The sequence below is a fragment of the Oncorhynchus mykiss genome, chromosome 4 (genome assembly GCF_057628025.1).
Source record: "Oncorhynchus mykiss isolate SJ-2025 chromosome 4, ASM5762802v1, whole genome shotgun sequence".
Classification (NCBI taxonomy): Eukaryota; Metazoa; Chordata; class Actinopteri; order Salmoniformes; family Salmonidae; genus Oncorhynchus; species Oncorhynchus mykiss.
Genome location: NC_143025.1, coordinates 36,564,693 through 36,591,019, shown reverse-complemented (window position 1 = coordinate 36,591,019; position 26,327 = coordinate 36,564,693). Strand labels below are relative to the sequence as shown.

General features: G+C 41.7%; 1 protein-coding gene and 1 long non-coding RNA gene across 3 annotated transcripts in view; one reads left to right on the top strand and one right to left on the bottom strand.

Moving 5' to 3' along the window:
* LOC110521753 (leukocyte elastase inhibitor) overlaps nucleotides 1-25,173 on the top strand; it is a 45,571-nt gene extending 20,398 nt beyond the window's left edge. Inside the window, exons 1-7 of one of the 2 annotated variants that reach the window (XM_021599592.3) lie at nucleotides 10,017-10,337; nucleotides 12,075-12,257; nucleotides 13,369-13,506; nucleotides 13,813-13,930; nucleotides 18,602-18,744; nucleotides 19,051-19,218; nucleotides 24,545-25,173. In XM_021599592.3, coding sequence (XP_021455267.1) covers nucleotides 10,233-10,337; nucleotides 12,075-12,257; nucleotides 13,369-13,506; nucleotides 13,813-13,930; nucleotides 18,602-18,744; nucleotides 19,051-19,218; nucleotides 24,545-24,952 — 1,263 coding nt within the window. In that variant the 5' untranslated portion in view covers nucleotides 10,017-10,232 and the 3' untranslated portion in view covers nucleotides 24,953-25,173. Of the gene's footprint in view, nucleotides 1-10,016; nucleotides 10,338-12,074; nucleotides 12,258-13,368; nucleotides 13,507-13,812; nucleotides 13,931-18,601; nucleotides 18,745-19,050; nucleotides 19,219-24,544 lie in introns of those variants that run through there. The other variant, XM_090231928.1, reaches the window with a different exon arrangement.
* LOC110521754 (uncharacterized) lies at nucleotides 21,208-26,327 on the bottom strand. Its single transcript, XR_002473205.3, has 2 exons — nucleotides 22,965-26,327; nucleotides 21,208-22,867 (listed from the first exon to the last, which is right to left on the bottom strand). It is a non-coding gene; the product is annotated as an uncharacterized LOC110521754 (long non-coding RNA).

Sequence of the window (26,327 nt, the reverse complement as noted above, 5' to 3'; positions counted from 1 at the left end):
CTTCCTAGTTGGATTTACCTAAGGTTTTCGCCTGCAATATCAGTTCTCTTTTACTCACAGACAATATTTTGACAGTTTTGGAAACTTTAGAGTGTTTTCTATCCTAATCCAACAATTATATGCATATTCTAGCTTCTGGGCCTGAGAAATAGGCAGTTTAATTTGGGTACGTTTTTCATCCAAACATCAAAATAATTGCCCCTACACTCAACAGGTTAAAAGAACCGAGGTAAGGGAACATTTTACACAGTAGGTCTAACAGTGTAGTGTCTCAACATCAAATGCTTGCTAGTTAACATTAGTCAGCTGAATGAAGTACCAAAGATTAACGGGGGAATTTCACCCTGGTTCTGCCACAACATATAGTCATTACTATATTAACAACATTACGTTTTTGGTCAGAAACATCAAAATTAGTGAAACCACAAGCTAGAACGAGCGCATTTTAATTTCACTGGTAGAATCGGGAAGTTTCGACTTTCTGTGTTTTCGGCTGCTCATAGTGAACCACAAAGTCCAGCATTCATAGCTAATGCAGATACCGCCCCGCTAGGTAGATGGGTCTGCCCAAAAACTTGCATGATGGCGTTGTTTACTTCGGACAACCAGCACACAGTAATCTCAGAACTTCTCTAGGCAAGATTTGTTTGAAAACATTTGTTTTTGACTAATGTTAGAGGGATTTTCAGGGTGAACTGATTTGTATTTATTTAACCAGGCAAAGTCAGTTAAGAACAAATTCTTATTTACAATGATGGCCTACCCCGGACAGCGCTGGGCCAATTGTGCGCTGTCCTGTGGGACTCCCAATCGCGGCCGGTCTGTAGTGACATCTCTAGCACTGAGATGCAGTGCCTTAGACTGCTGCGCCACTCGGGACCCCCATCCAATGGATGGGGAATTCATTTGGACGATAGCAGAGAAGTAATGCGAAACCCTATTTTTTTCCTTCACAACAAAACATAAGATTCTTGTTTAGGGATAACATAACATTAGCTAGCATGCCAGCCTAGCTGGACTAGGTAAGTTAGCTAGCTAGCTAACATTAGAGTCATGTATTGAACTCTGAAAGCCATTAGCTAAATCAAATAGCTAGCTAGCTTTCTTTTGGATACACACTGTCAATCAATTTTGCCTATGCCATGGTAGTCACTGCTAGACTGGTACCTTCAGTAGAGTAAACATGTTTGTTTGTTCGTTCTATTTTTTACTAACATTAGCTAACATAAGCTAGCTAATATTAGCAAATAAGAGTAGCTCAATCTAGTAGCCATCTATTCCACCCTGGTTTGGAAAACACTCTGTTACTAAAAATATAATTGTCGATATAGCTTACTCACGCTCTGTTCGTGTGTTGGTAGCAATGATGAATGTCTATAAATCATCTATGATTGGTTAGTTAGTTCTCAGCTGGCTAGCAGTGTGGACTCCAAGAAAAGTAGCTGCTGCTTTTGCTTAATAAATACCAATACCACAGGGTACCTAATCAAAAGGTGACCATCGTGCTCTCCCGGAAACTTGGCTGGTGACCATAGAGTACCTTCCAGACCATGTAATCAATTTAGTCTATCCATTTTCTATGTTTACCTTTTCTCTTTGTAAAACTCTGGTAAACTTGAGTCCTTCCACAGTGCCCTGCTGAAATATACACCAAAGCGGCAGAATTTGGGGTACAAGAGCATGACGGAGGGGACAAACCTTGCGATTATGGAGCACAAGATTGTGATTATACAATCAAGACTAGAACAATAATGACACAGCCACCTCATTCTTCTCTCTGCATATTCTCAAAACACAATACAAAGAGATGCCTACAAAACAAGACCATACGCCACAAGCATAAACAGTCTCAGCTTTCACAAGCCACCATGCCAAACACCACTGCCAGTGTATTGAAGCCGGATAAAGGACTATGGCTGTGTTTACACAGGCAGCCCAATTCTGATATCATTTTCACTAATTGGTTCTGAAAAAGATCTGATGTGATTGGTCAAAAGACCAATTAGTGGAAAATATATAGAATTGGGCTGCCTGTGTAAACACAGCCATAAACGCAGACAGTGTGGCTCAGCATAAGACCATATAGAACACCATTGATAGAAAATATCCATATTTATTTCATCTTCGAAACTTGTCTACCCTTTATGGAATCACAGAAAATATAAATAAGCTGTACAGGGCTCTTTAGCATCAAACAGATGGTAGATATTCAGATATGTCTAAATCATGTATATTTGTCAAAATCTAAAATACAGGGGAGTGTACACTATTTAATGCTAACTCAAAAGAGAACTGGGTAATCAACAAGAATGTTATGTGGTAAAACTAACATCAGTGTTGTAAAGTAGTAAAAAAAATAATTTAAAGTACTACTGAAGTAGTTTTTTTGAATATCTGTACTTTACTTTGAATGCTTAGCAGGACATGAATATGGACCAATTTTTATTTCTTTCATCACATTCCCAGTGGATCAGAAGTTTACATACACTCAATTAGTATTTGGTAGCATTACCTTTAAATCGTTTAACTTGGGTCAAACGTTTAGGGTAGCCTTCCAAAAGCTTCCCACAATAAGTTGGGTAAATTTAGGCCCATTCCTCCTGACAGAACTGCTGTAACTGAGTCCGGTTTGTAGACCCCTTGCTTGGACGCGCTTTTACAGTTCTGCCAAACACATTTTCTATAGGCTTGAAGTCAGGGCTTTGTGATGGCCACCCCCAATACCTTAACTTTGTTGTCCTGAAGCCATTTTGCCACAACTTTGGAAGTATGCTTGGGGTCATTGTCTATTTGGAAGACCCATTTGCAAACAAGCTTTAACTTCCTGACTGATGTCTTGAGATGTTGCTTCAATATATCCACATCATTTTCCTCCCTCATGATGCCATCTATTTTGTGAAGTGCACCAGTCCCTCCTGCAGCAAAGCACCCCCAACAACATGATGCTGCCACCCCCGTGCTTCACGGTTGGGATGGTGTTCTTCGGCTTGCAAGCCTCCCCCTTTTCCCTCCAAACATAACAATGGTCATTATGGCCAAACAGTTAGTTTTTTGTTTCATCAGAACAGAGGACATTTCTCCCAAAAGTATGATCTTTGTCCCCATGTGCAGTTGCAAACCATAGTCTGGATTTCTTTTGGTGGTTTTGGAGCAGTGGCTTCTTCCTTGCTGAGCGGCCTTTCAGGTTATGTCGATATAGGACTCGTTTTACTGTGGATATAGATACTTTTGTACCTGTTTCCTCCAGCATCTTCACAAGGTCCTTTGCTGCTGTTCTGGGATTGATTAGCACTTTTCGCACCAAAGTACGTTAATCTCTAGGAGATAGAACACGTCTCCTTCCTGAGCGGTATGACGACTGCATGGTCCCATGGTGTTTATATTTGCGTACTATTGTTTGCACAGATGAACGTGGTACCTTCAGCCATTTGGAAATTGCTCCCAAGGATGAACCAGACTTGTGGAGGTCTACAATGTTTTGGCTGATTTCTTTTGATTTTCCCATGATGTCAAGCAAAGAGACACTGAGTTTGAAGGTAGGTCTTGAAATACATCCACAGGTACACCTCCAATTGACTCAAGCTTCTAAAGCCATGACATCATTTTCTGTCTAAAGGCACAGTCAGCTTAGTGTATGAAAACTTCTGACCCACTGGATGTGTGATACAGTAAATTATAAGTGATATTCTGTCTGTAAACAATTGTTGGAAAAATGACTTGTGTCATGCAAAAAGTAGATGTCCTAACCGACTTGCCAAAACTATAGTTTGTTTAACAAGAAATTTGTGGAGTGGTTGAAAAACTAGTTTTAATAACTCCAACCTAAGTGTATGTAAACTTCCGACTTCAACTGTGTTTTTGTCCTGGGAAATTTTCACGTGACTTACAACCTCATGCTAATCACATTAGCCTTCATTTGCTTAACCTTCCTGTGGGAAGGGACACCCGTTTTTTTCCTTCGAATCCTAGTCGCACCTCATGTAGCCTAGCCCATAGGCTTAAATGTTTTCATAAGGTTTGTATCACAACTAAAGTGGCCAAATAACTTCTTCAAATGTAGCACATTAATCTGCTTTACAAGGGGTGTAGGATTTAACTGGCATACACAAGCAGTGGTGAGTTTCAAGTTTGAGAGAGATCATTTTCACCTTTATAATAAAAGCATTACATGCATAAGTACATTTGCGTTCACTTTTGATAATGGTGTTTTCCGCTGATGGAACATTCACGCTCATTAGCCTACTACCAAGTGCGCATTGATGCGCTTACAGTGTGAATAAGTAGCCTAATAGTGTGTCAACATTTTAAGCTAAACATTCTGATCTGTTGCGTCAGCCACATTGCGTAAAACGAGTATTTTGATGCTCGTGGTTGTATTAATTTGGGATCTATCGCATCCCACTGTTGTCCCAGACTATGTTTGGAATATTTATTTCTCGCAAGGAATAGAATAGGTCGACCTTTGTACTCTGGGGGATAGTAGATTGACATAGGCTATTGCTTTTGCTGTTCGTTAGGCCGACTCATTTTGTTATGCTGATGAAAATTAAATGTGGACAATTATTCCAATATCTTCAATATGCACTTCGGAATTGGATAAGGCCACGTGCAGTTGCGTCCCGGATGTGTCTGTCATCACTTGTAGCATGTGAGAAAGACCCAATCATGTGATAGAGCACAGCACTCAGGGAGAAGGGCACAACCTCCACTGGCCGCAAAAGGTATGGATTTTTTTAGGGGGCTTTACCCTAAAAAGTGAATTTAAGTGAATGCCGACGTGAAATTCTACGCATTATCAAGTGCTTGTCAACTTGTGAATGAGTGACTGATGTACATGTACAGCCAGCACAAAAAAAAAACAAAGTAGAGTTCATGCCTTTCAAGCGACTTTTTTCAAATAATCATTAGTCACATCATGCAGCCTTACAGTGTATTAAAAATCTAAACATATAGCCCAACATTTGTAGAACAACTAAAGTTACATTTAGTAACTCTAAATTAAGCATATAGGAATACCTATTACTTTGTTCACCGCTCAACAAAGAATAGCCGCATGGACGCGCACTCTAATATTTTAGATTTTTTTTCAGCTTTGTTTAATTGTATTCTTCATACTAGAAAATAATGCCACGGAATTGTAAGCAAATATTGTCAGCTAAATTAACTAGTGTAGCCCACAGCCATTTGGCATAGCCAGATCAGGACCCAACATAAGGACAACTCAAGAGTATGCTATTCTGTTGTTCTGAAATAGACTACATTTTCTGCATATCATGCTTTTTTAGACCTGTCTGTCAAAAATAAATTATGGACTTATTGCGACGATGTAGGCTATATTACATGGATTTATTACTTTTTAATATGTAGATGTTCCAAATATGTGGAAGCCAGGAGATGCTAAATGTGTTTATGTTAGTTAACGGTCAATTACCATGAGACAGTTATTTGCTTGACAATCACCGGCTGACAAAATTTTGTGGTCCCACAGCCCTATCTCTAAATGTCCTTGAGTGGCCCAGCCAGAGGCCGGACTTGAAACCGATCGAACATCTCAGGGGAGACACATAATGGCCCATAATGACAAAGGAAAAAGCTTATTTTTTAAAAACATTTTTTGCTATATAAAAAAAAAGAAATATCACATTTACATAAGTATTCAGACCCTTTACTCAGTACTTTGTTGAAGTACCTTTGGCAGCAATTACAGCCTAGAGTCATCTTCGGTATGACACTACAAGCTTGGCACACCTGTATTTGGGGAGTTTCTCCCATTTTTCTCTGCAGATCCTCACAAACTCTGTCAGGTTGGATGAGGAGCGTTGCTGCACAGCTATTTTCAGGTCTCTCCAGAGATGTCCGGGCTCTGGCTGGGCCACTCAAGAACATTCAGGGACTTGCCCCGAAGCCGCTCCTACGTTGTCATGACTGTGTGATTAGCGTCATTGTCCTGTTTGAAGGTGAACCTTCGCCCCAGTCTGTCACGCCCTGGTCTTAGTATTTTGTGTTTTCTTTATTATTTTGGTCAGGCCAGGGTGTGACATGGGTTTTTGTATGTGGTGTGTTTTGTTCTGGGGTTTTGTTAGGTATTGGGTTTGTGGCTTAGTAGGGTTATCTAGCATAGTCTATGGCTGTCTAGAGTGGTTCTCAATCAGAGGCAGGTGTTTATCGTTGTCTCTGATTGGGAACCATATTTAGGCAGCCATATTCTTTGGGTGTTTTGTGGGTGATTGTTCCTGTCTTTGTGTTTGTTGTCACCAGATAGGCTGTATAGGTTTTCACGTTACGGTTGTTGTTTTTGTATTGTTCGTTTTTTTCTTCATTATTAAACATGTATGAAAATTACCACGCTGCATTTTGGTCCGACTCTACTTCACCCGAAGAAAACCGTAACAGAATCACCCACCACAACAGGACCAAGCGGCGTGGTGACAGGCAGCGGCAGCAGGAGCAGCGAAAGGAGGGACATGGACATGGAAGACGTCTTGGATGGCAAGGGTTGTTACACTTGGGAGTAGACACTGGCTGGAAGAGATCGCCTCCCATGGGAACAGGTGGAGGCACTTAGGAGAGCAGAGGCAGCCGGAGAGAGGAGCCGGCGATACGAGGGAACACGGTTGGCAAGGAAGCCCGGGAGTCAGCCCCAAAAATGTATTGGGGGGGGGCTCACAGGGAGTATGACGACGCCAGGTAGGAGACCTACGCCAACTTCCTGTGCTTACCGGGGGGCTAGAGAGACCGGGCAGGCACCGTGTTATGCTGTGGTGCGCACGGTGTCTCCAGTGCGGGTGCATAGCCCGGTGCGGTACATACCAGCTCCTCGTATCGGCCGGGCTAGAGTGGGCATCGAGCCAGGTAAGGTTGGGCAGGCTCGGTGCTCAAGAGCTCCAGTGCGCCTGCACGGTCCGGTCTATCCAGTACCACCTCCACGCACCAGCCCTCCGGTGGCAGCTCCCCGCACCAGGCTTCCTGTGCGTGTTCTCGGCCCGGTACCACCAGTGCCAGCACCACGCATCAGGCCTATAGTGCACCACGCATCAGGCCTCTCCAGCGCTGCCGGAGTCTCCCGCCTATCTAGCGCTGCCAGAGCCTTCCTCCTCTACAGCGCTGCCGGAGTCTCCCGCCTGTTTAGCGCTGCCAGAGCCTTCCGCCTCTACAGCGCTGCCGGAGTCGCTGCCGGAGTCTCCCGCCTGTTCAGAACAGCCAGTCTGCATAGAACTGCCAGTCTGCATAGAACTGCCAGTCTGCAAGGAGCTGCCAGTCTGCAAGGAGCTGCCAGTCTGCAAGGAGCTGCCAGTCTGCAAGGAGCTGCCAGTCTGCATGGAGCAGCCAGAGCCGCCAGTCTGCATGGAGCAGCCAGAGCCGCCAGTCTGCATGGAGCAGCCAGAGCCGCCAGTCTGCATGGAGCAGCCAGAGCCGCCAGTCTGCATGGAGCAGCCAGAGCCGCCAGTCTGCATGGAGCAGCCAGAGCCGCCAGTCTGCATGGAGCAGCCAGAGCCGCCAGTCTGCATGGAGCAGCCAGAGCTTCCTCTCAGTGCCGAGCTACCCCTCAGTCCCGAGCTACCCCTCAGTCCCGAGCTACCCCTCAGTCCCGAGCTACCTCAGTCCCGAGCTGCCCCTCAGTCCAGTGGGGCCCTTGGTGAGGACTACTAGGCCAAGGTCGGCGGCGAGGGTCGCCTATCTAAGGACGCGAGGAAAAGGGACTAAGACTTGGTTGGAGTGGGGTCCACGTCCCGAGCCGGAGCCGCCACCGTGGACAGACGCCCACCCGGACCCTCCCTTATGGATTTAGTTGTGCGGTCGGGAGTCCGCACCTTGGGGGGGGGGGGGGTTCTGTCACGCCCTGGTCTTAGTATTTTGTGTTTTCTTTATTATTTTGGTCAGGCCAGGGTGTGACATGGGTTTTTGTATGTGGTGTGTTTTGTTCTGGGGTTTTGTTAGGTATTGGGTTTGTGGCTTAGTAGGGTTATCTAGCATAGTCTATGGCTGTCTAGAGTGGTTCTCAATCAGAGGCAGGTGTTTATCGTTGTCTCTGATTGGGAACCATATTTAGGCAGCCATATTCTTTGGGTGTTTCGTGGGTGATTGTTCCTGTCTCTGTGTTTGTTGTCACCAGATAGGCTGTATAGGTTTTCACGTTACGTTTGTTGTTTTTGTATTGTTCGTTTTTTCATTATCATTAAACATGTATCAAGAATACCACGCTGCATTTTGGTCCGACTCTCCTTCACCTGAAGAAAACCGTAACACAGTCTGAGGTCCTGAGCGCTCTGGATAAGGTTTTCATCAAGGATCTCCCTGTACTATGCTCTGTTCATCTTTCCCTTGATTCTGACTAGTCTCCCAGTTCCTGCCTCTGAAAAACATCCCCACAGCATGATGCTGCCATCACCATGCTTCACTGTAGGGATGGTGTCAGGTTTCCTCCAGACATGATGCTTGGCATTCAGGCCAAAGAGTTCAATCTTGGTTTAATCAGACCAGAGAATCATGTTTTTCATGGTCTGGGAGTCCTTTAGGTGCGTTTCGAAAACTCGAAATGGTCTGTCATGTGCTTTTTACTGAGTGGCTTCCGTCTGGCCACTCTACCATAAAAGCCTGATTGGTGGAGTGCTGCAGAGATGGTTGTCCTTCTTGAAGGTTCTCCCATCTCCACAGAAGAACTCTGGAGCTCTGTCAAAGTGACCATTGGGTTCTTGGTCACTTCCCTGACCAAGGCCCTTCTCCTCCGATTGCTCAGTTTGGCCGGGCGGCCAGCTCTAGGAAGAGTCTTGGTGGTTCCAAACTTGCATGGCGCAGCAGTCTTAGGCACTGCATCGCAGTGCTTGAGGCGTAACTACAGACCCTTGTTCGATCCCAGGCTATGTCACAGACGGCCATGACTGGGAGACCCAAGGGGCGGCGCACAATTGGCCCAGTGTCGTCCGAGTTAGTGGAGGGTTTGGCAGGCTGGGATTTCCTTTGACACAGTGCGGCTGACTTCCGGGTTAAACGAGCAGTGTGTCGAGAAGCAGTGGAAGGTTCGTGTTTTGGAGGACGTATGGCTCTCAACCTTCGCCTCTCCCGAGTCCTTAGAGGAGTTGCAGCGATGGGACAAGACTGTAACTACAAATTGGATATCACAAAATTGGGGAGAAAAAGGGGTAAAAGTTTTTTTTATTTTTATAAATAAAACATTTGATGGAGGCCACTGTGTTCTTGGGGACCTTCAATGCTACAATCATACCATCCGGTCTCAGAGCTCTATGGACAATTTCTTCACCCTCATGGTTTAGTTTTTGCTCTGACGTGCACTATGGGCTAACTAACTAACTATGAGCTGTTTAACTATTGAACTAACTATTCATTGTATTCTCACGCGTGAAGGTGCTGGAATTATTAGGGAATTAAGTCAAGGTCAGAAAGCGTCAGGGTTTTCCAACCCTCTCCTCGGCCCCCCAGACATTCCCCCCAAAAATGTAACGCTAAACTGACACACCTGATTCAATAAGTCAACTAATCATCAAGCCTTTGACTAACTGAATCAGGTGTGGCAGTTTCTGTCCCCATGTCTGTATGTCCCCTTTCTGTCTGTCGGTTCCCTCATTTTGGTACTGTCGGGGAGCACGGGTGACCTCAGCCAAGAGAGAGAAAGAGAGGGGCGGAAAGGAAGGGCGGGGCGAGGTATTGATAGTGAGAATCAGTCATGTTTGTTCTGCATTGGTCACCATGGATTACCCCATTTGGAGTGACTGATAAGGCCGTCATTGTAAATAAGAATTTGTTCTTAACTGTCTTGCCTAGTTAAAAAAGGTTAGATATTTTTTTTAAGTAACAAATAAGAAAGAAAAGGGTGAAAACCAAAACGGGACTGAGACAGAAACTCACCCGCCTGCTACATGTTGAAGAAGACAGGAATGTATTCGAGAGAACAAAAGTCACCTGGCTTAATATTGATGGGAAATTCAAGGTGTGACTGGTAATGGCGTCTGTCTGCTCTGACTCTGCTTTGAAGTTGTGTATGTGTTAATCATTAAAGTCGTCCTGAAATGTGGGTTCCCTGCTTGGACATCCTATATCTTAGCAGGGCAGGTACGGCAGAGGGACCAAAGTCCAGCCTAGTGAAAATGACAATATCAATAGGTGAACTGACTTACGCAAAGTGGACAGGCCTGTATATTCAGTCCCCACCCAGTTTTATGGCTCGGTAGAGCAGTGCATAGCCTATATTAAAGGACGCACCAGATGACTTGGGCATGCGGCAAATTTCCGGGGCTTATTTGCAGTTCTCTGTTGTTTCGTTTCTCTTTCATTGGAACCAGTGCATGTCGGAGCTTTTCACACACAGAGAAGCAGAACGGGTAAGTGACAAATATTAGTCTTCCTAATCCCAAGCACACTACAGTAGCATGATTTGTAGGCCTACACTTGTAGCCTACATGCATTTAGCTTTTAGCTGTTGAATATACAGTGCCTTCAGAAAGTATTCAGATCCCTTGACTTTTTCCACATTTTGTTACGTTACAGCCCGATTAAAAATAATAATAATAATCCTCAGCAATCTACACACAATACCCCATAATGAAAAAAGCGAAAACAGGTTGTTAAACATTTTTGCAAATTTAGAAAAATTAAAAGCAGAAATACCGATACGTAAGTATTCAGACCCTTTGCTATGAGACTCGAAATTGAGCTCAGGTTACATTCTGTTTCCATTGATCACTCTTGTGAGGCTGTGTGCTGCCAGGACAACAACCTCTCCCTCAACGTGATCAAGAGATGATTGTGAAAAACAGGAAAAAGAGGACCGAGCACTCCCCCATTCTCCCACGACGGGGCTGCAGTGGAGCAGGTTGAGAACTTCAAGTTTCTTGGTGTCCACATCACCAACAAACTAACATGGTACAAGCACACCAAGACAGTCGTAAAGCGGGCACGACAAAACCTATTCCCCCACAGGAGACTGAAAAGATTTGGCACGGGTCCTCAGATCTCCTGAGGTTCTACAGCTGCATCATCGAGAGCTGGTTGCATCACTGCCTGGTATGGCAACTGCTCGGCCTCCGACCGCAAGGCACTACAGAGGGTAGTGCGAACGGCCCAGTACATCACTGGGGCCAAGCTTCCTGCCATCCAGGACCTCTATACCAGGCGGTATCAGAGGAAAGCCCTACAAATTGTCAACGACTCCAGCCACCCTCATCATAGACTGTTCTCTCTGCTACCGCACGGCAAGCGGTACCGGAGTGCCAAGTCTAGGTCCAAAAGGCTTCTTAACAGCTTCAACCCCAAAGCCATAAGACTCCTGAACATCTAGTCAAATGGCTACCCAGACTATTTGCATTGCCCCCCCCCCCCCCCCCCCCCCCTACCCTCTTCACACCACTGCCACTCTCTGTTGTCATCTATGCATAGTCACTTTAATAACTCTACCTACATGTACATACTACCTCAACTAACCGGTGCCCCCACACATTGACTCTGTACCGGCACCCCCCTGTATATATTGTTATTTTTTACTGCTGCTCTTTAATTACTTGTTACTTTTATCTTTAATTCTTATCCATATATATATATTTTTTAACCTACACTGTTGGTTAGGGGCCCGTAAGTAAGCATTTCACTGTAAGGTTGTATCTACACCTGTTGTATTCTGCGCATGTGACTAATAACATTTGATTTGATTTGAGATGCTTCTACAACTTGAATGGAGTTCACCAGTGGTATATTAAATTGACTGGACATGATTTAGAAAGGCACACACCTGTAGCAATTGGTATGTGAGGGTGCAAGAACACAGGGTTAAAATGAACAATAACATTCTGCCTTGGAATCTATTTCTCTATTGTCAATGTCATTGAGTAGCCTATTCAGTGTAGGCCCAAACTAGAGTGAATTGGATCAGAATTCATGCAGGATCAATGATAACTTGATTTCCAAAATTAAATAGACTAGTGATGGGGAGATGTGTGGAGTAGATTTTGGTCACATACTGTAAGATGCTCCAAAACGTCATATTGTCACATTAAAATCAGTGTAGATCTGATGATCTGATTAGTCTGCATATGTCAAACAATACTGTAATCTCCTTTCTTCAGACAGATCAGTCATCAGCCATGGCTTCTATCAGCAGCTCTAACACAGCCTTTGCCTTGGAGCTGTACCGCACTCTGGGTCAGACCAACACAGGGAATGTCTTCATCTCCCCCTTCAGTATCAGCTCAGCTCTGGCCATGGTCTACCTGGGAGCTAAAGGAGACACAGCTGCTCAGATGGCAAAGGTAACGCACACATACTCAGATACACAGACATGGGCACACGCACACACACACACACACACAGATACGCACTGAGAGAGATAGACACACATACACACCCTTAAAGTAGGCTACATGTAACGTAGATGGAAGACATGACTAACTCTGACTATTGCTACTCAACTTGTACTTTGGAACGTACCACAGCAGTATCTACGTACGTATCACTGTCCAGCTAGTTACCATGGAGAGGGCTATAAACCCACAGGTTACTTTTCCCCAAATGGCACCCTATTCCCTATATAGTGCACTACTTTTGACCAGGGCCCATATGGCTATAGGCAGGGAATAATAGGGTGCCATATGGGACGTATTTACATTTACAGTAGCATATTACACCATAACAATTTCTTTGTGTGCGAGATGTACACTGCACTTTATCTGCACACAGTCCAAGCTTGATTTAGTCACCTTTATTCATTTCATCATCATAACCCAAAGGGTTGCAAAGGGAGGGTATATTACCGATAACTTTCTAAGTTTACCAGTAAACTACCAGAATTGAGGAAACTCGGGTATGATTTAGACATTTTAATAATGTAAAATATATAAATTAATAAAAAATAAGAGGATTTGAAAATGTTTTTTTAAAAATTGACAAAGCCGTAAAATATTATTCTAAATGTAGAATACTTGTTGAGTAGCGTTCATTCGTATTTAATATGAGGAGTTCAACATTAAATATGTTTATACTCTTTTATTTATTTTGCTGTGTCAACATGTCTTTGTTGTAAATGTTTTGGCACTTAACTGGTGGCAGTTGTGAAAAAAGTTGAAAATGATTCCATTGTTAATTAGAATTTGTTTTTTAAATTAATTACGCTATTTTCTCATAGTTTATCCATTAGAAACTCATGGACAACATGGACACAGATATAAAAATGAATATTTTGAACGAATACATTTTTTAAAAGTTATTCAAGTATACAGTATTTACCAAAGTGACCGTCAATTGCAATAGATTAACTGTAAATGACCACAAATTCTGGTGACTTTGGTAAATGATCAGTTGTTTTGCAACCCTAACCACCATTATCATCACTTTAACCATCTTTCCTCTCTGAATTCTCCCCAGGTTCTGTCATTCAACTTGACTAAAGACATCCACACAGATTTCCAGACACTCAATGGAGATATCAACTCTCCCTCTGCATCTTACATCCTGAAACTGGCCAATCGCCTGTATGGAGAGAAGACCTGCAACTTCCTGACTGTGAGTTTCACTATAAACTATACTTTTCATGCAAGTAACAGCCACACTACCACTTTACAGTCTACTAATCTATACAATCTTTACACATTTCGGATATGCTGAGGTAATAATTACATACCCGATGTTCTCTAGTAATACTAGACCTGTGCGAATAGGGCTTTATTGAAACAGACAACAGACTGGCTGTGCTATTTCTGTCCCCAGAAGTTCTACCGTGTTTCCCTATATGCTTATTGAACTGTTCTCTCTGCTGTATTGGTTTTACTGCCCTCTATATGCTAATTGAACTGTTTCACTCTGCTGTAGGAGTTTTTAGAATCCACCCACAAGTTCTACCATGCAGACATGAAGGCAGTGGATTTCCTCGGCGCAGCAGAGGAGGCCAGAGGAGAGATCAATGGCTGGGTGGAGCAGCAGACAGCGAGTATGATCATTCAACATATCAATCATTCAGTTAATCAATCACATACAGTAACAGTCACAAGTTTGGACACACCTACTCATTCCAGGGGTTATCTTATTTTTTCTGTTTTCTACATTGGAGAATAATATTGAAGATATCAAAACTATGAAATTACACATATGGAATCATGTAGTAACCAAAAAAGTGTTAAACAAATATTTTAGATTTCAGATTCTTCAAAGTAGCCACCGTTTGCCTTGATGGCAGCTTTGCACAGTCTTGGCATTCTCTCAACCAGCTTGATGAGGTAGTCAACTGGAATGCATTTAAATTAACAGGTGTGTCTTGTTAAAAGTTCATTTGGAATTTCTTTCCTTCTTAATGCGTTTGAGCCGATAAGTTGTATTGTGACAAGGTAGGGGTGGTACAGTGCCTTGCGAAAGTATTCGGCCCCCTTGAACTTTGCGACCTTTTGCCACATTTCAGGCTTCAAACATAAATATATAAAACTGTATTTTTTTGTGAAGAATCAACAACAAGTGGGACACAATCATGAAGTGGAACAACATTTATTGGATATTTCAAACTTTTTTAACAAATCAAAAACTGAAAAATTGGGCGTGCAAAATTACTAAGCCCCTTTACTTTCAGTGCAGCAAACTCTCTCCAGAAGTTCAGTGAGGATCTCTGAATGATCCAATGTTGACCTAAATGACTAATGATGATAAATACAATCTACCTGTGTGTAATCAAGTCTCCGTATAAACGCACCTGCACTGTGATAGTCTCAGAGGTCCGTCAAAAGCGCAGAGAGCATCATGAAGAACAAGGAACATACCAGGCAGGTCCGAGATACTGTTGTGAAGAAGTTTAAAGCCGGATTTGGATAAAAAAAGATTTCCCAAGCTTTAAACATCCCAAGGAGCACTGTGCAAGCGATAATATTGAAATGGAAAGAGTATCAGACCACTGCAAATCTACCAAGACCTGGGCGTCCCTCTAAACTTTCAGCTCATACAAGAAGAATTCTGATCAGAGATGCAGCCAAGAGGCCCATGATCACTCTGGATGAACTGCAGAGATCTACAGCTGAGGTGGGAGACTCTGTCCATAGGACAACAATCTTGCACAAGATGTATATGTGTATATTGCACAAACCTGGCCTTTATGGAAGAGTGGCAAGAAGAAAGCCATTTCTTAAAGATATCCATAAAAAGTGTCGTTTAAAGTTTGCCACAAGCCACCTGGGAGACACACCAAACATGTGGAAGAAGGTGCTCTGGTCAGATGAAACCAAAATTGAACTTTTTGGCAACAATGCAAAATGTTATGTTTGGCGTAAAAGCAACACAGCTCATCACACTGAACACACCATCCCCACTGTCAAACATGGTATGGCAGCATCATGGTTTGGGCCTGCTTTTCTTCAGCAGGGACAGGGAAGATGGTTAAAATTGATGGGAAGATGGATGGAATCTGTGGAAAGAACTGAAATCTGCTGTTCACAAATGCTCTCCATCCAACCTCACTGAGCTCGAGCTGTTTTGCAAGGTGGAATGGGAAAAAATGTCAGTCTCTCGATGTGCAAAACTGATAGAGACATACCCCAAGCGACTTACAGCTGTAATCGCAGCAAAAGGTGGCGCTACAAAGTATTAACTTAAGGGGGCTGAATAATTTTGCACGCCCAATTTTTCAGTTTTTGATTTGTTAAAAAAGTTTGAAATATCCAATAAATGTTGTTCCACTTCATGATTGTGTCCCACTTGTTGTTGATTCTTCACAAAAAAATACAGTTTTATATATTTATGTTTGAAGCCTGAAATGTGGCAAAAGGTCGCAAAGTTCAAGGGGGCCGAATACTTTCGCAAGGCACTGTATACATAAGATAGCCCTATTTGGTAAAAGACCAAGTCCATACAGTGCCTTGCAAAAGTATTCATCCCCTTGACGTTTTTCCTATTTTGTTGCATTACAACCTGTAATTTAAATGTAAATGGATTTTTATTTGGATTTCGTGTAATGGACATACACAAAATAGTCCAAATTGGTGAAGTGAAATGAAAAATGTTACATAAAAAAAAAACAGAAAAGTGGTGCGTGCATATCTATTCATCCCCTTTGCTATGAAGCCCCTAAATAAGATATGGTGCATCCAATTACCCTCAGAAGTCACATAATTAGTTAACTAAAGTCCACCTGTATGCAATATAAGTGTCACATCATCTGTCACATGATCTCAGTATATATACACCTATTCTGAAAGGGCCTAGAGTCTGCAACACCACTAAGCAAAGGGCACCACCAAGCAAGCGGCACCATGAAGACCAAGGAGCTCTCTAAACAGGTCAGGGACAAATTTGTGGAGAAGTACAGATCAGGGTTGGGTTATAGAAAAATATCCAAAACTTTGAACATCCCACGAAGCACCATTTAAATCCATTATTAAAAAATTGAAGGAATATGGCACCACAACAAACCTGCCAAGAGAGGGCCGCCCACCAAAACCCACAGACTAGGTAAGGAGGGCATTAATCACAGAGGCAACAAAGAGACCAAAGATAACCCTGAAGGAGCTGCAAAGCTCCACAGCGGAGATCGGAGTGTCTGTCCATAGGACCACTTTAAGCCGTACATTCCACAGAGCTGGGCTTTACGGAAGAGTGGCCAGAAAAAAAGCCATTATTATAGAAAAAATAAGCAAACACGTTTGGTGTTTGCCAAAGGCATGTGGGAGACTCCCCAAACATATGGAAGAAGCTACTCTGGTCAGATGAGAAAAAAATGTTACTCTTTGGCCATCAAGAAAACGCTACGTCTGGCACAAACCCAACACATCTCATTACCCAGAGAACACCACCCCCACAGTAAAGCATGGTGGTGGCAGCATCATACTGTGGGGATGTTTTTCATTGACAGGGACTGGGAAACTGGTCAGAATTGAAGCAATGATGGATGGTGCTAAATAGAGGGAAATTCTTGAGGGAAGCTTGTTTCAGTCTTCCAGAGATTTGAGACTGGGACGGAGGTTCACCTTCCAGCAGGAAAATGACCCTAAGTATACTGCTAAAGAAACACTTGAGTGGTTTAAGGGGAAACATTTAAATGTATTGGAATGGCCTAGTCAAAGCCCAGACCTCAATCCAATTGAGAATCTATGGTATTACTTAAAGATTGCTGTACACCAGCGAAACACATCCAACTTGAAGGAGATGGAGCAGTTTTGCCTTGAAGAATGGACAGAAATCCCAGTGGCTGGATGTACCAATCTTATAGAGACATACCCCAAGAGACTTGCATCTGTAATTGCTGCAAAAGGTGCTGTACAAAGTATTGACTTTGGGGGAGGTGAATAGTTATGCACTCTCAAGATTTCAGTTTTTTTTCTTAATTCTTGTTTGTTTCACAATAAAACATATTTTGCATCTTTAAAGTGGTAGGCATGTTGTGTAAATCAGATGATACAAACCCCCCAGAAATCTATTTTAATTCCAGGTTGTAAGGCAACAAAATAGGAAAAATGCCAAGGGGGGTGAATACTTTCGCAAGCCACTGTATTATGACAAGAACAGCTCAAATAAGCAAAGAGAAATGACAGTCCATCATTACTTTAAGATATGAAGGTCAGTCAATCCGGAAAATGTCAAGAACTTTGAAAGTTTCTTCAAGTGCGGTAGTAAAAACCATCAAGTGACATGATGAAACTAGCTCTCATGAGGACCGCCACAGGAATGGAAGATCCAGAGTTACCTCTGCTGCAGAAGATAAGTTCATTAGAGTTACCAGCCTTCGAAATTGCAGCCCAAAGAAATGCTTCACAGAGTTCAAGTAACAGACACATCTCAACATCAACTGTTCAGAGGAGACTGTATAAATCAGGCCTTCATGGTCAAATTGCTGCAAAGAAACCACTACTAAAGGAGACCAATAAGAAGAAGATACTTTTTTCAAAGTCTTGGGCCAAGTCAAAGTCTTCAAAGTCTCCTTCAAGACTGTTGGAAAAGAATGCCAAGAGTGTGCCAAGCTATCATCAAAGCAATGGGTGGCTACTTTGAAGAATCTAAAATCAAAAATATAGTTCGATTTTTTTAACACTTTTTTGGTTAATACATTATTCTATATGTGCTATTTCATAGTGTTGATGTCTTCACTATTACACTACAATGTAGACAATAGTAAAAATAAAGAAAAACTCTTGAATGAGTAGGTGTGTCCAAACTTTGGACTGGTACTGTATATTGTCTAAATTGGGAAATTTGTAGTGCAATACAGGGAGGATAAAACACAACATAAATACAACAGCATACACAGCCAGAAGAGGACTGGCCACCCCCTCAAAGCCTGGTTCCTCTCTGGGTTTCTTCCTAGATTCCTGCCTTTCTAGGCTGTTTTTCCTAGCCACCGTGCTTCTACATCTGCCATGCTTGCTGTTTAGGGTGTTAGGTTTCTGTATAAGCACTTTGTGACATCTGCTGATGTAAAATGGGCTTTATAAATACATTTGATTGATTGAACCATCAGATCTGTAACTAGGATCAGCTATTATGGAACTCAGCATAAGATTAATAAATGTGTCTTTGCTTAAATGACATTAGAACCAAATGGTACTTCTTGTTTTAGAGTTGCTTTTGGTTTAGATTGTTTCATTTTGTGTGTGTACGTGCATGTGTGTTTGTATGTTTGCGTTTACAGATAAAATCAAAGATCTGCTGAAGCCGGGGACAGTCAGTGCTATGACAAGGTTGGCTCTAGTCAACGCCATCTACTTCAAAGGAAACTGGCTGAATCGATTTGACCAAAAAGACACCAAAGAGATGCCCTTCAAACTAAACCAGGTCAATATTGTCAATAATATTTAGATAGATATCTACGCTGAGTAATTCAATAATGGAATTATAATATAATTATATACTACACTACTAGAAGATATGATGATTATGTATATTAAACCAAAAAGGATTCAAAAGCTCACTTTAAATGGGCCTTATTTATATCAATGGTACAGGCAAAGATTTGACACATTTGTGTGTCATCCAAGAGACAAAACAAACCTTCAAGTTACACTATATAGGCCTATTGTGAATTATATGGTGGACAGATGAACTCATTCTCCTTGTCTGTTATATTCTGTGATTTTTCAGAATGAAAGCAAGCCAGTTCAGATGATGCACCAGATGAAGAAGTTCCCCTTTAACTACGTCCCAGACTATAACCTCCAGATCGTGGAGCTTCCGTATGTGGACGAGGAGCTCAGTATGTTTGTCCTGCTACCTGAGGAGGCCACTGATGGATCTGATCCCCTAGTGAAGGTATACACAACCCCCTGTAACCTTTTCACACTACTGAAGCAACCCTTACTAATGAGCCATGTTACAAATCCCACAAAGTGGGTTCACCCTATTGGCTCGATGCGTAGGGGGGTTTGCCTTTCGTGCCAGCAACCTGGGTTCACTTCGCTGTACCTCTGTTCGATACACTACAAAACCTCCTATAGTTAAAAAGATACTTCACCAAAATTACAAAATTACATTGGTTTCCTTACCATGAAAACAGACTATGGACAAGGTACAGTGGTTCTTCCTTTGAAAGTTGTGTCATACTGCAACAGCTTGTGGGGTGCCACAGAATTCTGTGGCACGTTATTTAAGTGTCAGCCATTGTTGCCATTAATGCTAGTTTGACCACTAGAGGGCATCTTTGAGAAGTTAAGTTATTGAAATGACAAGGCGCTGTAGACTTAAGAGTCCTTAAGAGATGTTATAGTGTAACTTACTTATTGGCATACAGGCCTACTTCAATATACAGTATATCAATCAATCATTAGTTAATTTGTGCGTGTCATCACACAGCATACAAGTCTTACATGTCTTTAAATGCATTCAAGCATTTTAGTTATAAATTGAAATAACAAAGGGAGCCATGAATATTTAAACAATGAATAAACCTCAACATGTCAGCTAAAGCGATTGAATTCAGGAATGCATGACGGTTTTAATATTAAGAAAATATGGCGCTGTACAACGTGACCGGTCGGGAGTAGGCCTAGGCTACTAAGTGACTGTGAGTGAAGAGCAAAATAATCCTAACATTTCCCACCCTAATTGTAGGCTAACCAATACCCAAACGGAGATAAAAATTAAAAAATAAAATCTCATTGATTTATCAAGCCCAGTCCCCATGCTTGTCTCAGAGCAGCACAAAATGGTGCTGAAATACCACACGTGGGTAGGCTATTGCTTCAAATCGTATTATAACAATTGGATGACTTTGGGAGTTTCAGTAAGCAACAATTTGTTGCCTTCTTTAGCCTACTTTATTCCACTTTATTCCAATAGTTCTGTTATTCAGTGATATTTATGCCCATAGTAATTTGTTATGGAACCATCCAGATGTGGTTAGAAAACAGTGCATTTGGTGGGCTATGCAAAAGTATGGGAGAGGTGACAAGCCTCGCAAACATCCATTACTACATTTAAAGTCCTTAAACTCGGCAAGTGTCTATTGTCCTGCTGATAGCCTATCAAGGGTGGAAGTCTTCTTTTGTATTCAAGAACTCCAGAACAAAGAGAAAGGAGACTTAAATAATTCAACAATGAATAAATCACAACATGTCAGCTAAAGCGATTGAATTCACTAATGCATTTGACTGTTTTAATATTGGCCATCAACCAAAAACACAGCATCTACCATGGTAGAAATATGTTATTGAATTCAATTTATTTTTTACTATTTCGAAATGCATATGTTTATTAGGCTACTGTTCAATGTCTTTAAATACATTGGTCCCCCTACCCTCCTTTCCTATTGTCCTGCTAATAGCGCATCCTCGGTGGATGGCTTCTTTTGTATTAAATACAATTTCTTAATTGCAGTCATTTACCATTCTCATTCTCGGAGTGTAAACGTTGTTAACAACCTACTACACTTGTGTGAAAAACAAGTGTTTGAAAACATGTTTTCAAAATGTCTCCAACTGTTAATCAACTGTATTCTAAAAAATAAAAACATAGGATCTACAGTGGTACAAATATATTATTGAATGGGGTTTTAAAAAACTGTTTTAAAATTAATATGTTTACTAGGCTACTGTGCAGTCTGACAAACCAACGGGGAAATGAGAATAGACAACAGAAGCAGGAACAGCATAGGGCTGATTGACTTACTCATTCCTGGCTTTCGTTCAAAATAAGTTATATTATTAAAACAGCGTCTGGTGCTCTCTAATGTGTGGATAGGCCACTGGGAGTAAACGGATACTGTACTGCACTCTGGTCAAAGAGTGATGACAGACACAGAAGACCAGTCTAGGAGTTTAATGATGAACCAGAGTATACATGTGGTCTGTGTACAGAGGGAAACAGGATGCAAGAAATAGAAAATGACTACAATGTAAATCCAATAAACAATGTTACATTAAACACTAATGTCAACAATCTCTATACACAATTGACAATAAGAGAAAAATAACACACCATAGTTCCTCTCAAGATAATTAACATTACAGTTACACCAACGGGTAGGCTAATCACACAATTGTACAAAGTGGTAAGGGAACTGGTGAAGAAAGTTACATACACATTTCTTGTATTTCCATATAGCAACAGGAATATTATAAAAGTGAAATAAGTATTTGTTCTGACTTACATTTGGTCAAAAATTTACAAATATCCTTGCAAATGAAAATAGTCTGATCTCCACAAAAGCCAACCTAACTAAGAAATACATTTAGTTTGTTGCCATGGTGAATAATCCAATAATATTTGTGAGGACACATAAAAGGAAACATCAAAGAATTTACCGGAACCTCAAAATGAAAATACTGGCAGATCAATAAAATGTCCTTGTAAATCTTATTACATTTAGAGGATTCTAAATTAATATCCAAGGGGCTTTTATACAATTATAATGCAGGGTTAATAATAAATTAATATGTTTGTAGGGGTTGATACATTTTTGTTGTTGGGGCAAATCTGTTTTTAGAGTACTTAAGCATTGTAAGTTTGCCCATTTTAGCCCTTAGGCTACACTTTGAATAGGACTCAACTCTAACTGACCGCACTATCTATCGGTAGTCTAAACTGTGGCACAAATTTGGGGATTTTTGTGTTTGAAAACATGTTTTCAAAATTCCTCCAGCTGTATATAACTACTGTAAATAAAAACAGCATCTACAGTGGTACAAATAAATGATTGAATTAGATTTTTTTCAACTGTTTTGAAATGTATGTTTATTAGGCTACTGTGCAGTCTGACAAGTAAACACAGCCTACAGTACATAGTAAACATGGTAAAGGGCCTAATTCCTTACGTAAGGGAGAGCAGGCCATGTCCAGACTTTCTCTGTGACCTCAAGTACTCATTAACTCTGTCTTTAATGCTTTTTCGTGTTCCATCCGTCAAGGACAGAAACTTCTGAGACACACCCGGAGGTTCACTGGTAAGCCACATTTGTCTCGGGATCCATCCCAGTTGGTATTCTGTGTCCACTCGTGGTATCTCTCTTCGGTTACACATCCTTGGAATAGCAGAACAGCATAACGGTCCGGACGGCCCTTGCTGTGCCTGGTGAGCAGTTCGTCAAGTTTTCTTGTCAGAAGAGGAATGGAAATGTCAGTGTGAACCGACGACCTGACGAACCCACCACGTATGTTGACTCTGCCTGTCAGAGGTGGAGTTCCAGAGCTCACAGGTGTGCCTGGCATGGATTGTGACTCCATCTCGTTCCTCGCCCTCTTCAACGTGTCATTCTCCACCTGACTCTCCGCCAATACCGCCTGGCTCTGGACCAATGGATCAGCTGTCGCCCGTATCTCTCGTATCCCTCAGAGAATGTTTCTCTTTCTGCTGGTCAGCCTTCAATGACTTCATCTCGGTCTTCAAAGTTTGAATCTGATCCATGTGCATCTTCATCAGATGAGCAGAATGGTACAGCCCTGAGCCCCCATCGATTACAGTGGCCTATGGAATAAACGGTAGATAAATGAGTATTAAAAGTGACTACAAACACACAAATTCTGCGTACAGAAACATATTTTAAGAATCTAGCTAAACTAACCGCTTTTTTGGGAACCAATGTATTTTTTCTGTTGTCTGTTGTCCAGCCCTTTGTCCACTGATCTCCATGGATGGTTGGGTCGGGTGAGAATGACCAGGATCTCTATTCATTTAAGTGAGCAGATTATGGTTTTCAGGAGGAACGGAAAATCTACTGGAGACATGTAAAAAAAATACTGTTAGACTTGGGGATTATGTAGCTGAGATGTACAGTAGTTGAAATGAACATCTACATTTTGAAAGAGTATTTTTATCATTATTTTATTGACAAAAGTACTGTACTGTACACATGCTGTACTCCCTCCAATTTAGAGGATTGGAGGATTCTAAACTTAGATCTAAGGGCATTTTTCGTTAGGGCAAATCTGGTCTGTGAGAATATCTAAGGGGCTTTTATATAATTAGAATGCAGGGTTAATAATAATTAATAATCGCTGGATAACAGATCGGCTTTCGAAACTCATTAAGAGACGGCTTCTGTCTTCAATATAATCATTAATTCAGAAGATTAAACCCATAAGTTTTAGGCCTGCAACAGTGTATAATAATCCATGCCTTCTGGGAAAGTGCGTGTGGGTGACGGAGAGAAACAAAATGGTGCAGTTTGAGGCCATGAGGCGGAGGGTGACGCAGTGCTGGAGATAAAATAAATGAGAAGGGGAAAAAAAGCTGGAAAAATAAAGCTTGCAACATGCGTCTGATTATTCATTATGAATACGATTGATTTTGTTTACATTCTTCATTGCAACCACAATGTCACGAATAATTGAACACACACAACATGAGCAGATTAACTTGGTCCAAACCGTCAGAACATTTATTTTTTAAAGACTATCAGAAAGAGTGTTGGTACTTATTTATTTTGATCCAAAGCCATGAATGAGTGAGTCACTCAGCTTTATACTGACAAAATGCTGACTCTTTCATTCCGTTTCTTCTTTACATCAGCAAAGAAGGACTCCGTGTTTCAGAAACTCACTTTATATAGAGGGGCTATCACTCTTTCACATGGTGGTAAATAAAGCCCGTTTTTTTATTTAGAATGATTTATTTCTGTTTTCAGAGAGAGAAACCAAAAGCCCACCCTGCCTATTTAAAAAAAAAAGTTATCTCTAGTGCCAGAGAAGAGAAACTCTCAGACTGTAAATATTTCCATTAATTCTTCAAAAAGATAGTCAATTTGTGCCACAGTTTAGACATCCGAGAGATCAGCGTTCTAATTCCCCCTTGTGATAGAGTGGTGCAATGACAGAATCTACCACTAACGGTCTCAGCCTAAGCTCTAAACTTTTAAAGAAGAACCACTGTGACAGCAGTTGGTTTTGTTTCCCTGGTTTCCAAATGCTAACGTTTTAGCAAGTCATGGTACCTATATTAGCATTTTCCACGCATCATTTGCCACTAGGTGGTGGACTTGGCTCAGGCCCGGGTAGGCTGCTGAAAATCCCACTACTACAGTATCATCTATCATCTGTAGGAGTGTCAATGCTGCTACGCCTCTCTACACTGATTGGGTTTTAACTGTGTGTGTTTCACCTTCTTTCTATACTGACTGAGTTTTAACTGTATGTACCATTTTAGCTGGAGAGAGAGCTGACCATGGAGAAACTGGACGAGTGGACCAGCAGGGACAACATGGACACGGGCACAGAGGTCATAGTTCACCTGCCCAAGTTTAAACTGGAGGAGGACTACGAGCTGAACAAGCCCCTGACCCAGCTGGGCATGAAGGACGTGTTTGATGGGGGCAGGGCCGACCTGTCTGGGATGAACGGGGAGGGGGGGCTCTTCCTGTCTAAGGTGGCCCATAAGGCCTTTGTGGAGGTGAACGAGGAGGGGACGGAGGCTGCCGCCGCCACTGCTGGGATAGTAGCGTTCTGTATGATCCGAGAGGAACACTTCACAGCTGACCATCCCTTCCTCTTCTTCATCAGGCATAACAAGAGCAAAAGCATCCTCTTCCTCGGCAGATTCTCCTCTCCCCAGTAGAAGACTGGTTAAAAAAGCGTAGAGAAGATTTAATTTAATTTATAACATATATTTGACAGGGACAAATGAACATCATTCAACATTTCTGTAAATGTGGCAGATTTAGCAAGCAAGCTAGCTAGTAGCTAGTTCCATCAGCCCTTGATTGAATCCGCTATAAAAAAATAAAAAATAATAATAATTAAATAATAATAATTAAAAAATAAAGGAAAATGTCTATATTTGTCTGTTTGAAAAGTATCATTGTGTGCGATCTTGGTTCCCTTATACACTTATTTTGACATCAGAGCAATCTGGGATTCAAATAACAAGGGGGAGGAGTAAACAGCTGAGAGTTGGGGCTGGAGAAATGTAGTAAAGTAGCCTTGCACAAGCTGATAAGACTGCTCATCAAGGAGCCTATCTTCTGTTTCTGTAGCGTGAGGCAGCTTGTATACTCCCTGGACAGGACGCTAGTCTATTGCAGGGACTTACCCCAATCTGTTTACTTAATGCTGTGTGCTAAGAAGATATGCACTGGGTACTATTTTTACAGTCCTTGGTATGACTCGGCCGGGGATCGAGCCACTCAAACACAAGGTCTCTGAAATGATTGAACAAATGAAACCACTCAAATACATAGGCAGAGCTATAGATGCAAGGACTGACCATCCATTTTTAACCATGTTTTGAAGCTGTGTTTGTTTACAATACCATAACAGAGTTGAACTAAACTAATGAGAAGGATGTATGAGATGTATTCAAAAATCAATGGCTATACAGTGCATTCGAAACATATCCAGACCCCACATTTTGTTATGTTACAATCTTATTCTGAAATTAATTAAATTTGTTTTTTTCCCCTTATCAATATGCACACATTACCTCATAATGAGAAAGTGAAAGCATTTATTCATTTTTTGCAAATTTATTTAATCGAAAAAATAAAAATACCTTATTTACATAAGTATTCACACACTTTGCAAAATTGAGCTCAGGTGCATCCTGTTTCATTGATCATCCTTGAGATGTTTCTACAACTCAGTCCACCTGTGGTAAATTTAATTGATTGGACATGATTTGGAAAGGCCGACACCTGTCGATGTAAGGTCCCACAGTTGACAGTGCATGTCAGAGCAAAAACCAAGCCATGAGGTCGAAGGATTTGTCTGTAGAGCTCTGAGACAGGATTGAGGCACAGATTTGGGGAAGGGTACCAAAAAATGTCTGCAGCATTTAAGGTCTCCAAGAACACAGTGACCTCCATCATTCATAAATGGAAGAAGTTTGGAACCACCAAGACTCTTCCTAAAGCTGGCCGCCCAACCAAACTGAGCAATCGGGGGAGAAGGGCCTTGGTCAGACCAAGTACCCAAATGGTCAGTCTGATAGAACT